General features: G+C 45.4%; 1 protein-coding gene across 3 annotated transcripts in view; it reads left to right on the top strand.

The window, feature by feature from the left end:
* Positions 1–4: 4 nt before the first annotated feature.
* CHCHD4 (coiled-coil-helix-coiled-coil-helix domain containing 4) overlaps positions 5–14772 on the top strand; it is a 21228-nt gene continuing 6460 nt past the window's right edge. The window contains exons 1-2 of one of the 3 annotated variants that reach the window (XM_032262325.1): positions 5–101; positions 8459–8557. In XM_032262325.1, the coding sequence (XP_032118216.1) occupies positions 20–101; positions 8459–8557 (181 nt within the window). In that variant the 5' untranslated portion in view covers positions 5–19. The other 2 variants (XM_032262326.1, XM_032262327.1) reach the window with 2 other exon arrangements.

The raw sequence follows: 14772 nt of genomic DNA, 5'->3' as shown, positions 1-14772 counted from the left end.
GCGTTGCAGTACCTCATTCATGCGCCTGCGCACTGCAAAGCTTTCTGGGAAATGTAGTTTCTACTGCCTGGAGAGCTGCGGAAGGGCGCGCAGCCTTCTGGGTAATGTATTTTCCCGCTGAGGTGGGCCGGGCCGGGGTTGAGAGGCTACCGAGGCAGGCGCGCGGCGGGCAGGCCTGGAGGGGGCGGGTCCGCCCGGGCTTCGTAGGCGCCCGCCCTGCCTGAGGAGAGGGAGGTCACGGCGTGAAACTGTAGCCGCGGCCACCGCTTCTGCAAGGTCTCAAAGCTGGGCTGCAGCCATGTCCTACTGCCGGCAGGAAGGTAGGGAGGGCGGGCTGCGATGGATACGGGCCTGCGAGGGCCTGCGGCAGATACGCAGGCCCTGGCGCCTCGCGACCACACCGCGGGCGCGGGCCACCTTGAGGCGCGGCCCAGGTGGCCACCCTGTGACCATCCAGGGCTGGCCGGCCAGGGGGGTCGCCACTTCAGTTTTGCAGATGAGAATACCGAGGCTCTGGGGCTAACGGGGCTGGTCCAAGGTCACAGTGAAGCCCGAACCCGGACCTTGGAGGGGCCTGTACGTGGAAAGTCGTAAACTAGGCCGTGAGGAGGCACGGGAAGTGCGGAGCACGTTGCGTGTGGCTCGTAACTGGGAATTGATGGTTGTTAATTATTACCACCGCTCCTGCCGTACACCACGTGTTTCCATTTTGCTCTAGCCTTTAAAAAGCGCGTCCGGAAAAGTGGCCACTCCGGGTAGCGTGTACTGTGCTGGGGTGCTAGAGTTCCACTAACGGGAATGTTTTTGAGCCCCTTGCTGCCTGTCAGGCACTGTTCAAGGAACCTTACGTGGCTTGTCTCATTGATCTCGCTGCGACCTTTGTAAGTCCGGCTCTGGTACTGGTCACATTTTACCGAAGAGTAAAGTTAGACACAGGAGACTAGGCTAAAGCCACTCAGCCAGCAAATCGTGGAGCTGGGGTTTGTGTTATATCCGAGAGAGTCACGGTATGCGTCACACTCTGAGTTTGAATTGTGAGTCCTTTATTTTCGCCGGCAACAAAGAGGTGGCTAACGCCCAAAATTCTCTCCCTGAAGAAAGAGTTAAGGGGTTTTTTATACCCTAGTTTGAAAAGGGAGGGGGGAAACTAGCAGAAAGCAACTTTTTCACAGAAGCAGACTAAGGAAAAAGTTAAAAGTTAAACTAGCACGTGAGAAATAAAACAGTGCCAGGTGCAAGGGGTAAAGCTGTCATAAAAGATATACAACTTATGGATAATGGGGGTTCTGGGTACTTGACAGCACCTGCATTCCCAGGCTCTGCTGGTACCGCTTAACTCGGCCTCTTATCAACAAATTCATTCCTGGAGGTGCCCAGTGTCAGCCTGCCGCAGGTACCTACTACAGTTACATAATTAATGGTGGGAAAATAACTAAAATGAAGAAGCTAAGATGGAGTCTGTCCAGCTCAAGAAGCTAACATGAAGCCTGAATAGCTCTCAATCTGAGAGAGTCTGTTTTAGCTGACAAAAAGCAGGTTATCACATTTGAGCCTGGGCATTCTGACCCCAGACAAGCCTTATCCAATCTAGTGCCCAGTGGATTGCAAGGAGTACCCTGCCTACTGCCACTCCAAAGTTGGTCTCCGACCACCTACTGCTTCCTTGATGTTACTCTACCCAAGGGCTCTGAAGTAACCAAGCTGTAGGTCGGAGTGCTTCCCCACACACTGCCACTAACTGGCTCCTTGGCCCTGAGCTCCCACCTAACCCCTCCAGGCCCTGGTTTCCAGTGCTGTAAAATGAGATATTGGGTTTCATTCATACAGCAGATATTCATGAAGCACCTTCTCGCACCATGGAAGGGGTGGTGGATGGTTATAAGGCTACAGAGAGAGTTAGAAGTCACCCAGAAATTCCTTGGTGAATGCTCCAGCTCCCTCAGTTAATTCAAGCAATTGGAAGCCCAGAAAAGGAGGTGGCCTACCTGTAGTTAAGCATCCAGTTAGGAGAACAGCTCAGCCTAAAATGCTGAGCCTCTTCCCATCTGCATCTAGAACCTCTCCTCCTTGGGGTCATAAAGCCGTAAGACTCACTCTTTAATGAGTACTATTGTATTTCACCATATTACTGCTGAATGTGTGCCATAAGCAAAAGTCCTCTGCTCTCACCACTCTTGTCTTGTTTTTAATTTCCAGTCCCTGAGTCTCTAATTTACTTCATTTAGCAAATAACTTTTGAGCCTTTGGATATAATGAGGCTGTGCTGATAAACAAGCCTCTTCTTTTCTTTGAGGATTTACAGGAAGCACTTTTCTCCGAGAAGGAAAGCCTAGGTCCATCTGCCTCCAAAACATGGAGCCTTATCTTTTCCTGGTTCAAAGGTCTCTGTTAGTTTGGAGAGTAATGAGAATTGAAAGCACTCACTTACAGGCCTTCCTTAGTATTTATCTTATCCATACCACTGCCCTCCTAAGAAGTCCCTTTTTTTTGTCCACTGATCCTTTATGCTTCCCATAGGATTTAGGAAAATGATCCCAAACTCCTTACCATATCAGAGCTTATGTGATCTGGCCCTGTCTGCCTTTCCAGCCTGGTCTCTTCCTATTTCACGGCTCAGCCTCTGGCCTCTTGGCTATTCCCTTGGCTTGGTATATCCTGGCTCCAGCTCTTCCATGGCTGACTCCTCACCCTTTAAAATTTAGCTCCAACATCACCTCCTGACGCTTTGTGTCTTCCACATCCTGAACTCTCTGAAATCGGCTTTTTTATTTTTTGCCATCTTATTTCCTGCCTGTCTTCTCCCACTAAGCTCAGAGCATCAGATGGGCTGTGGAATCCCTAGCATCTAGCACAGGGCCTGGTGTACAATGGGTGCCCAAATCTTTATTGAATCGTGCGTATACCTTCCCTCTGTTCTGAGTGAATCACTTGCCTGTGCAAGTTTATTTCAGGGGTCCACCTGCCACCCAGCCTTCAGGTTCAACTCCTCGGTTTGGCATTCAAGGAGCTCTCAGCCTCGCTCCCTGGCCTTGGGTTACCCACACTTCTCCATGTCAGCACCATAGTGTTTCTTTCTTAGTTTCCTCTTTCTAATGCCGAGCCTGCCCACTCCTGTTTAGTCAACATTTATAGAGCACATGTGATGTGCCAGCCATTGGGCATACAGTAGTGAGCAAGGTGACACATTCTCTGCCCTCCTGGCATGGTGGAAGAGATTACCATTAAAACACCACCAGACAAATGCATGATTACGCTGTCATAAGTGATGTGAAAGGAAAGCCCAGCCTTCCTGAAGCTTCAGAGATCCTTTTAAATGTCACTTTCTTAAGAAAACCTTTTCCAATACTGCATACTACTTCTTAAAACCCTCCTTTTGCCCTCCAGGCTTTGCCCAGAGTGGTTCCTTCTGGAATGTCTATTCCTCTCCTTCCCTCCCTGAAGCTCTTTGTTAGGGACAAAGGTAGGATCCCTCCCCTTCCAGCTTCTCCACTGGATGCCTGTGTCGTATTCAGCTGTGACCACTAGGTGGCAGCACAGAGCTGGAGCTAAGGAAGATTTGTTGAGCTAAACTTCTAACACTTGCATTCTTCTTACACTGTCTGAAAGCTATTTGTGTATTCTTCACAGACACAATTCCTGTACTTGATCCTCCTAAATACAGGGGAGTTGTATCTTTCAAAGAGGTTAGATTCTAAATGTGAAAGTCTTTAGCAGTCAGATTTATCAAACTCTTAGAAACCCCTTACCTCACTCAAAATACACCACAGGCACCACTCCCTCTGGCTTTAGATCTCTTTCTTGGGTTGAGCTTCAGAAAGTAGTAATTGGAATTGTATTGCAGGTGCATTGAATCAGCCAAAAGGAGAGAAGCTAAGTTCGTAGTGCAGGCTGCCATTCTCAAACATGACCCTGGGGAGTGAGCATCCATGGGAGACAAGAACCTGCTTCCTCTGCAGGACACAGAGGCATTCCTTCTGGGGAGGATGCGCTGAGAGATTCTGGCATGTAAAGATCCTTCCCTTTCATGGGGAAAATCAAACTACTCATCCAAGGAATTGTTTGGTCTCACTCACTTAATGGTGATAACCATTCTGTCTTCCTGACTTCAGCTGAGCCTGGGTGACAGAGCAGCAGGACCGTCATCTCAGACAAACACTGCCACTTTAAGTTCCAGCTCCCTTTCTAGCCTCATGTATTTCAAAGAAATCACTTCTCTTCTAACTATAAGCAGCCAGAAAGAGCAGACAGTAAAACACAGATAAGACAGCTTGGGCACAGAGGGAGGTGGGGGGAAAGTCTCTTGGGTAACTGCGATGCTCACACAATGGGCCCCAGTAAAACAGTGGGCCTTAGTAAGCACATTCCTTTCCCTTCAGGTGCACTAAGACAGGGAAGCTAAAGGCAGATTCTGGGGAGTACACCTGCAGCTACAGAAAGATATCTGGGAACAGACACACAACTCTCCCTCCCAGATAAGCACAACAAAGAGACACAGAAGCAGTCTAAGCCACTGATTAAACTCTCCTACCCTGAATTCTTAAAAACTTTTAGTCACAGCCGGGTGCAGTGGGTGGCTCACGCCTGTAATCCCAGCACTTTGGGAGATAGAGGTGGGTGGATCATGAGGTCAAGAGATCGAGATCTTTCTGGCTAACATGGTGAAACCCCATCTCTACTAAAAATACAAAAATTACCTGGGTGTGGTGGTGGTCGCCTGTAATCCCAGCTACTCAGGAGGCTGAGGCAGGAGAATCACTTGAACCCAGGAGGTGGAGGTTGTAGTGAACTGAGATTGTGTGACTGCACTCCAGCCTCGCGATGGGGCAAGACTTCGTCTTAAAAAAAAAAAAACAAAAAACTTTTAGTCCGTGAGAGAGTGTGCCTCTGACCTAACTCAGCCAGCCGCCCCTCTCAGGTTTGTTTAAAATAAACCTATTACCTGTTGACTGTAAAGCCACCCTTCATATTTCTTTCCTCTTTAATCCTTACACTGGGATCTTCATGCCCTAATCCAGAGTTGTTTCTCCATTCATTTGTTTCAACAAATATTGAACACCCACGCTGTCCTTGGCAGTATTCTGGGCTCTGGGGGTACTGCAATGAACAGAATAGACAAAAATCGCTGCCTCTGAGGAGCTGGCATTCCAGTGGCAGTGACAGGTGGTAAACATATGTAGTATGTAAGGTGAGGAAAATTACTTTAGATAAAAATAAAGCAGGATAAGGGAGATGGGCAGTGGTCAGGGATGGTGGCATCTGAGCAGGAGGTGAAAGCAGGGAGAGATCGCTGTGAGGGTACCTGAGGGAAGAGAAAGTGCTCCTGGAGGAGAGAACACCCCGTGCAAAGGCCAGAGGTAGGCGTGTGCTCAGCATGTTCAAGTAAAAGCAGAGGCCATCGTGGCTGGAGTGGAGGGAGTGATGGTGGGAGATGGGGTCGCAGAGGCGAAGGATGAAGCTCCTTCTGGATGTATTTGAATATGGAGCCATTCCAATTTGCCAATGGAGAAAGACGAGTTGGGGATGGCACTACCAAGAGTAAAACTAAACAGTTGGGGGTGGAAGGTGTCTTGGTATACTGCTCAGTCAGTTCTGTTCTCAGCCCCACCCTGAAGTCCTGCTCGAAGAGTGACCCCTCGGGCCTCCAGTTCCCCACTCTTATCAAGGTTCTGGTGTGGGGACTAAGTTTTTTCTGGGTAACTTCCTCCTTGTGCACTTTGGGTTCAGCTTTCTTCACTGATTAAGTCAGAGAGCACTGGACCATCAGCCTTCCTATTTCCAAATCATTGTTGACATCTCTGAGCCTGTGATTGTCTCTTTTACTGGCCATGCTATCTTCGTCAGTTGATACCCTTTAAAAAGTTACTGTCTTTTGAGTGGGATTTCAGCTGACAGCAGAAACTCATTTCACCTCCCCAACCATGTGAGGTAGGTAGGTGGAGCCGGTGGTAAGAACTGGTTTCTGAGGCCCAGAGTGTAGCTGAGCTTACACAGTGGGAAGTGCTTAAGCTCAGATTTGAACTCAATTTCTCAGACTCTCTGTGATATTGAAGCCACTGTGAGCCAGAGGGTTTAAGGTATTTATCCACCTCCTTCAGAACATGCATATTCAACTGCTTTTAAAGCTTATGTTGGAAATAAAAGCACAAGCAGTTTAAATTTTTATTTCTCTAGAGAAATTGCTGAGAAATGTCATGAGAACTAGTCTAGCTGATTGTCCCACTAGTTGGCATCTTATGACTAGTCTGACCAGTTAGTTCTTTCTTTCACGGTTAGGTCTGTTAGGAATAAGTAAGCTTTGTCCTTGCATCAGTCCTTGAATCTGCTTTTAAACATTCCGGAAAGCAAAGACCCACCAGGACAAGCATGTGACAGACAGTTTGCAGGAACACACAGATTTTTCAGACCAGAGTTTCTGTTCCTGCTCTGCCTTCATTTACTACATGCCTTTTGGTCTGTTTCTCAGCTCCTGTGGTCTCTATAAAACAGAGATTAAGTAATAACCCATCAGTGAACTCACAGATGTAAAACACATTGCATGGGATAAAAATGTGTAAAAGATGCAGCTGTTACAGTTCTACCTTCGATCCAGTGTGAACTGTGCTCCAAGGGAAAATGTCCAGGAAGGCACATGTGAGGACTTGGCCCTGTGAGAGGGACCTGGAATTCTCAGTGGGATTGTGCTAGGCTGGTGTTTCCTAACCTGGCTGTGTATCACAGTTATCTGTGAAGCCTGTGAGCTATATGGACGTGGCAGAGAGCGTGATTCAGCTTTTCTTGGGTGAGGCCTGGTCTCTGTATGTATGGCAAACCCCAGCAGGCCCTCCATACTTTACTAGATGCTTTTTCTGCCTGTAACAGCCTCACTGTTGGGCTGCGGTGAGCTGCCGTCTAGGTAAACAAAACTAACAGAGCTGAGTTGAGAAATTTGCATCAGCTCATTCTGCTTAGTGTTCAACATTTTTACAGATTTCTTTTGAGTATTTTGGAAACTGGCCAGAATTACCAAGGTTACGAGGTACTTTAATAAGCCCTGGCTGCCTGGTCCAAAAGCTTTCCCAGGCCAGCCACAGGGAAAAGCAGTCTTCTGTCAGATAACATGCATGGTGTTGAGGCAGAGACCAGCTCTGGGAGCAGAAGCCTCCAGTGGGTTTGGGGTCCTGGCCCTGTGTGTGCTGAGGATGTTTTGTTCAGTGTTAGCTGCCATTATTCTTGTGCAAATGTTGGTGCGAGGCAGTGTGGGTGTGTGGAAAGGATCTCCAGCAGTGCTGACTTCAGAGATTCCTGTCCTGTGTCACCCAGCAAGTCACTACTCAGAGCTGATGACCCACCATGCAGTGTGGGGTACTGAGGACAAGGTGCTCCTTGCCCACAATGGGAATATCTGACGCATACCTGCACTGTGGTTAGCTGATGGCCAAAGCTTTTAGGAAAGTGAGGTGGCGGTGACAGCTACAAGATGTAGCAGAGAGGGCTGTGAGGGGCTGCTTTGTTGCTTGCATAGCCACTCAGCCTTGGTTTTCTGCTGTACTCGATGGGGGCTGAGGGTGATAATACTTCGTGGGGGTCACTGTAAGGCAGTTAATGCACCCACCCTGGTTTGGCCAGGACTGATGTGCTTTTCTGTGCTCACTCGGCCTCCCATGAGGAAAAGCTCCTAATATAAAATGCATTTGACTCTCACTGGTTTGTTTTCCTGGAGCCATCAGACCTTCCGGGACCCAGGCCCCAGGGCTAGGGCTCCAGTTGTGAACAAGGTGCTCTGCACTTTAGGCATACTGGCTCTCTCATGCTGGTCCTCATAGGACCGCAGTCCTGACCCTAACCACTGTTGGGTTTGTCCTAAAATAATAAACTGCAGATGGTCACAGTTAAAAACATCTAAGAAGTGTTCTTTCTGCTGCCCCCCACCTCCCCGCCGCAGTTATTATACTTGTTGGGAAATGGTCCCCAGGCCTCTCGGACTGTGGGGAATGGAATGGCTTCAGTGTTCCTCACCATGACCCTTCCTTCTTCTGGCCACAATTAGGAGCCCAGAGGCCTAGTGAGGGTGCTGGCCGTGGGCACTCTCAGGCCACCTGTGTCCTCAGCCTTTCAGAACCAGGGGCCTGTGGCTGCATCAGCTGTGTGGGCTGCAGTGATCTGTAGGCTGAGAACCCACGTCACTGCACACACGCTTTGCCAATGTGCTCAGTCATCCTTTGACTTTTTATGAATTCTGAACCCTGTGGGTAATCCCTAGGACACTCTTTTTGCTTCAGTGCTTTTTTTCCTGCCCTGCGCCTTATGCATCCCCTTTTGTTTCCTCCCCCAGCGTCTGAGAACAGTTTGACGGTCACCTCACATGCGGGTGGCATATGGGACAGTTTTCAAACTTGGTTTGTGTGGCAGCTGCTTTGAGTTTAAAGCTGATTCACTGCTCTTGAATGAAACATTTCTTCCTCCATTTTCCAAACACTAGGGAAGGATCGAATCATATTTGTAACCAAAGAAGACCATGAAACTCCAAGCAATGCAGAATTGGTGGCTGATGACCCCAATGATCCATACGAGGAGCATGGTGAGTGACATGAGGCCTCCCAGGGACCCACATCAGGGCACTGGGGGGAAGCCCAGTGTTCTTAATTCCTTTCCCATGTTTTCCTAGCCAAGGCCGAGTTTTCAGGTGTCTATTCTCAGCCGTAGACCATCTCTGAGGGCAGCAATTTATCTCCCTCAGAGGTTTGAGGGACTGTGCTTTCCAGCCTTGTTCTGATGTACTTTCCTGGCACAACTAGTAAGTTTTGGGAGAGGGTGTTAGTAGATTCCAGCAGTTATAGGTAGGTTAAGGAGACAGGGCTCTTGCTCAGACAAGTTGCCAGAGTGAACTCTGCCACATCTACCAACTTTATTAGCAATCAGACAGTCATGTACCTTGTTCTGTAAGACTGGTGAAGTTCCTGCTCTTTAACTGCTCCGGCAAGCACCTTACATGAAAAGGTCACTTGACACAGCTCTCCAGCAGCAGGATTCAACAAACCTGGTCAGAGCTATTGCACACTCCTTGGTTAATGGCTGAATATAACAGTGGTCGCTTGGGCCCAGGACTTTGTTCCAGAGTATTTGGGCTGCTAGACTCACTAGATACTTACTACAGCATGTGTGAGGTCTGAGCCTATGTGAGGTGGATGTGTGTGTGCAGTGCTCATGAACAATCCTCGTCTTTTACAGTTCACCAATCAAAAACCACTTATAATGCCCATGATGACAACTAACCTTCTAGTGCTAATTGGTGATTGAAGAGCTTGCAGCAGCTGCCTCTAGAATATGGGCTCCTGATTGGAATTTTTCATATGCTAACTGACATGTATATTCCTTCTGTAGGACCCTTTACTTGTTGCCCTAACTGCTCCTAGGGGTTACAGCTAAGGGTGCATATCCAGCCCCCAGTGGAAGCAGTGGGAGATGCAGACATTATACAGAGTGTTAGCATTCTGAGAAAGCCAGCTGCAAGGGCAAGCTTAATCAGGGCTTACATGACCATTCTAGTACTTTCCCTATCTTTAGATCCGTATTAAGCACATTTCATTAACTGATCAAGACCGTGGAGGCCTGCAGGACAAATCAGGCCTTGTTTTGTTTGCCTCACAGTGTTATTAAAAACTAAATGTATCTGCCTTTAGACTGAGCTGCCCCCTCCAGAACCCACCATTCTTTCCTTTCCCTGTTGTTTTCTTACCTGCTTTCATCAATTACAGTATATCTGCTTGGATTGTAGGTATCCCCCGTGATGCATTTGGCTTTACAGTCCCTTATAATGAATATATTGTACAAAGAATCATATAAAACACATAGAACTCTGGGACCCAAGTTCCAAGCTCTTAACTGCAAAATTACTAAGTGGACCAAGTAAGCCACCAGTTTATGCCATCTACCTGCCTTCCAGCACCCAGCTCTGCAACTGAGATGGTGTGTGGAATAGCTAAGAGTACCAAGAAAAAAGGTGGCAGAATTAATTTTCCTAGAATCAAAACATCAGAAGTACATTAAAAATCATCTGATCCAATGAAAAAAGTGGGGGCCCAGGAGGAGGCAGAGACTGACTCAGCCAGTGAGCTCCAGGCCTTAGACTACATGTTTGACCACACTGTATCTAGGCTTTTGTGACATGCCAAAAATACCCTGTGTGTGGATTTATATTGTGTCCGTGACATGCAGACTGGCACCATGTGCTTTGCGAAGAGCTATCTCATTCCAGCTCACTGCCCCTAAGAAATAATGAAACAAGGACTCCTGGAGACCTAGGTTATAATTTTTTTTGTACTTTTTAATCAACCACCTGGTCAATTTGCACTGATTTATATATATATATGTATGTATGTATGTATGTATAGATGTAGGGCCAATGACCCACAGGGTCATGGGGTGAGCCTTATGCTGTGCTGAGGTGCAGGATCTGAGAAATAAAGAGGACACAGAGTACAAGGAAAACGCAGCTGGGCTCTAGGGGCCACACCACCTATGAGCAGAGTCAGGTGAGGCCCCGAATGTCCAGAAGTGTGAGTATTTATTGTGTATAGGTTAGGGGGCAGGGCAGTGAGTGAAGTCATCTTTAAGGACAGTGATAGGGTCGTGAGCAATAAAACAGAGGATCCACCCCTATTAGGTCACCTAGGCTGGGAGGTGGACAGTGCGCAGCAAGGAGTTCATGCCCATTAGCTCATTGAGGCAAGGGCCATGTGCAGTAAGGGGTCCACCCCCATTAGGTCACCAAGGCTTGAAGGTGGGTTGTGTGCAGTGAAGAGGGTGCAGGTTGCAATACCTGTATCTATGGGCAAGCTACTAAGAAGATTTATAGGAGGATGCTTTAAGTCACATAGCAGTGACAGAGCTGTCAGGGTCTATGCCACCTGCTGGCAGTTTCCAACGAGTTCTATAGGGGAATGCTTTTCGAGCTGCACAGTAACAAGAGCTGATAAAGTTCACACTCACCAAGGGGAGATTGTCGGTCTGAGGGCAGCCTTCCACAAGAACTGGAGCAAGGTCCTACAACTCCTTTATCAGGAGAGTGGCTCTTGCCCCAAGCCTGCCATACAACAGGTATCTTTATGATACGGAATGCTGCCGCCTGGGCCATGGATTCTTGTCCTGTTGTAACTGTTTTTCCCTTAAATCATACTGTGCACTGTGTCTGCTCTAGATATTCCTCCAATTATAAGCTGCTTATTCCTTAATTCATGCTCTATACTGTATCTACTCTAGGCATTCCTCGGATTATAAACTAATATATATATCTATATATATATATGGAAATAACTGAGTGGTAAGATATTCTTTAGGCACTCATTCTATGAACTGATATGTGATTATACAGAGAGGATTGTATAAAGGGAAATAACTGAGTAGTAACACTATAAACTGAGATACTCTCCAGGCCCTAATTCTATAAACTAATATATGATTATATAAAGGATTATATAAAGGAAATAACTGAGTAGTAACACTGTAAACTGAGATATTCTCCAGGTCTTAATTGTGCCAGGATTCTGCTTAGCTCTCCTTTCTTAGTACTTATATGAGGGGTTACCCATACACACACACACACACACACACACATATATGTTTTTTTTTTTTTTTTTTTTTTTTTTGCTAAAAACACTTTAATATCCTTGTGAAAATTAGCATCACATCAAAGACTAATAGTCTGAAAGTGCCAACACTAGTCCGTAAATGTGAAAAGATGAGGTAGTGCTACAAATATGGCTAAAAGTATGATCAAAATAAGTTTAATAGAGTATGCTTTAAAATTTTACTTTAAATTTTTAGACATGGCCAGTCTTCTAAGAAACTTGGTTTGTTCTATAATAAAAAACTTTACAAGATTTTAAATAATTAAACATATTTGATACTAAATCAGTTTTACGGAAATATTAAAATTATAGTGTGTATTAAACTGTCATTCCCATCCAGCTTATTCTGGGTGGAATCCTATTAGATTTCATATATATATATATATGTATATATATATATTTTTTTTATTGCACTTTAGCTTCTGGGGCACATATGCAGAACATGCAGGATTGTTGCATAGGTACATACATGACAACGTGGTTTGCTGCCTCCATCCCCCTCTCACCTATATCTGGCATTTCTCCCCATGTTATCCCAGCCTAACCTCCCTACCCACCACTGTCCCTGCCCTCGTCCCCCCCAACAGAGCCCAGTGTGTGATGCTCCCCTCCCTGCATCCATGTGTTCCCATTGTTCAACACCCACCTATGAGTGAGAACATGTGGTGTTTGATTTTCTGTTCTTGTGTCAGTTTGCTGAGAATGATGGTTTCCAGATTCATCCATATCCCTGCAAAGGACACGACCTCATCGTTTTTTATGGCTGCGTAGTATTCCATGGTGTATATGTGCCACATTTTCCTTGTCCATTCTATCATCGATGGGCATTTGGGTTGGTTCCAGGTCTTTGCTATTGTAAACAGTGCCACAGTGAACATACGTGTGCATGTGTGTTTATAATAAAACGATTTATAATTCTTTGGATATATACCCAGTGATGGGATTGCTGGGTCAAATGGAATTTCTATTTCTAGGTCCTTGAGGAATCGCCACACTATCTTCCACAATGGTTGAACTAATTTACACTCCCACCAACAGTGTAAAAGTGTTCCCATTTCCCCACATCCTCTCCAGCATCTGTTGTCGCCAGATTTTTTAATGATCGCCATTCTAACTGACATGAAATGGTATCGCAATGTGGTTTTAATTTGCATTTCTCTAATGACCAGTGATGATGAGCATTTTTTCATATGTTTCTTGGCCTCATATATGTCTTCTTTTGTAAAGTGTCTGTTCATATCCTTTGCCTACTTTTGAATGGGTTTGTTTTTTTCTTGTAAATCTGTTTTAGTTCTTTGTAGATTCTGGATATTAGCCCTTTGTCAGATGGGTAGATTGCAAAAATTTTTTCCCATTCTGTTGGTTGCCAGTTCACTCTAATGATTGTTTCCTTTGCTGTACAGAAGCTCGGGAGTTTAATTAGATCCCATTTGTGTATTTTGGCTTTTGTTGCCAATGCTTTTGGGGTTTTAGTCATGAAGTCCTTGCCTATGCTTATGTCCTGAATGGTTTTGCCTAGGTTTTCTTCTAGGATTTTTATGGTGTTAGGTCTTATGTTTAAGTCTTTAATCCATCTGGAGTTAATTTTTGTATAAGGTGTCAAGAATGCGTCCAGTTTCTGCTTTCTGCACATGGCTAGCCAGTTTTCCCAACACCATTTGTTAAACAGGGAATCCTTTCCCCATTGCTTTTGTCAGGTTTGTCAAACCAGATGGTTGTAGAGGTGTGGCGTTGCCTCTGAGGCCTCTGTTCTGTTCCATTGGTCTATATCTCTGTTTTGGCACCAGTACCCTGCTGTTTTGATTTCTGTAGCCTTGTAGTAGAGTTTGAAGTCAGGTAGCGTGATGCCTCCAGCTTTGTTCTTTTTGCTTAGCATTGTCTTGGCTATGTGGGCTGTCTTTTGGTTTCATATGAAGTTTAAGGTGGTTTTTTCCAGTTCTGTGAAGAAGGTCTTAGGTAGCTTCATGGGGATAGTTTGAATCTATAAATTACTTTGGGCAGTATGGCCATTTTCACAATACTGATTCTTCCTAACCATGAGCATGGAATGTTTTTTCATCTGTTTGTGTCCTTTCTTATTTCCTTGAGCAGTGGTTTGTAGTTCTCCTTGAAGAGGTCCTTTACATCCTTTGTTAGCTGTATTCCTAGGTATTTTCTTCTCTTTGTAGTAGTTGTGAATGGCAGTTTGTTCTTGATTTGGCTCTCTTTAAGTCCATTATCAGTGTATAGGAATGCTTGTGATTTTTTGCACATTGATTTTGTATCCTGAGACTTTGCTGAAGTTGCTTATCAGTTTAAAGAGATTTTGGGCTGAGACGATAGGGTCTCCTAAATATACAATCATGTCATCTGCAAATAGAGACAATTTGACTTCCTCCTTTCCTATTTGAATACCCTTTATTTCTTTTTCTTGCCTGATTGCTCTGGCTAGAACTTCCAATACTGTATTGAATAGGAGTGGTGAGAGAGGGCATCCTTATCTAGTGCCAGATTTCAAAGGGAATGCTTTCAGTTTTTGCCCATTCAGTATGATATTGGCTGTGGGTTGGTTTTAAATAGCTTTTATTATTTTGAGATACGTTCCGTCGATACCTAATTTATTGAGAGTTTTTAGCATAAAGGGCTGTTGAATTTTGTTGAAGGCCTTCTCTGCATCTATTGAGATAAACGTGGTTTTTGTCTTTGGTTCTGTTTATGTGGTAGATTATGTTTATAGACTTGCATATGTTGAACCAGCCTTGCATCACTTGATCATGATATAAGCTTTTTGCATCTATGTTCATCATGGATATTGGCCTGGAGTTTTCTTTTTTTGTTCAGTCTCTGCCGGGTTTTGTTATCAGGCTGATGTTGGTCTCATAAAATGATTTGGGAAGGATGTACTCTTTGGATTGTTTGGAATAGTTTCAGAAGGAGTGATACCAGCTCCTCTTTGTATGCTGGTAGAATTCGGCTGTCAACCCATCTGGACCTGGGCTTTTTTTGGTTGGTAGGCTATTAATTGCTGCCTCAACTTCAGCTCTTGTTATTGGTCTATTTAGGGTTTCGACTTCTCCCTGGTTTAGGCTTGGGAGGAGGCAAGTGTCCAGGAATTTATCCATTTCTTCCTGTTGATGTGCATAGTTGTTTGTAGTAATTTCTTCTTTTTTTTTTTTTTTTTTTTTTT

Source organism: Sapajus apella, unplaced genomic scaffold (assembly GCF_009761245.1).
Source record: "Sapajus apella isolate SASKATOON/1434 unplaced genomic scaffold, GSC_monkey_1.0 scaffold128, whole genome shotgun sequence".
In the NCBI taxonomy this organism is placed as follows: Eukaryota; Metazoa; Chordata; class Mammalia; order Primates; family Cebidae; genus Sapajus; species Sapajus apella.
This window is presented reverse-complemented; position numbering and strand designations above follow the sequence as displayed.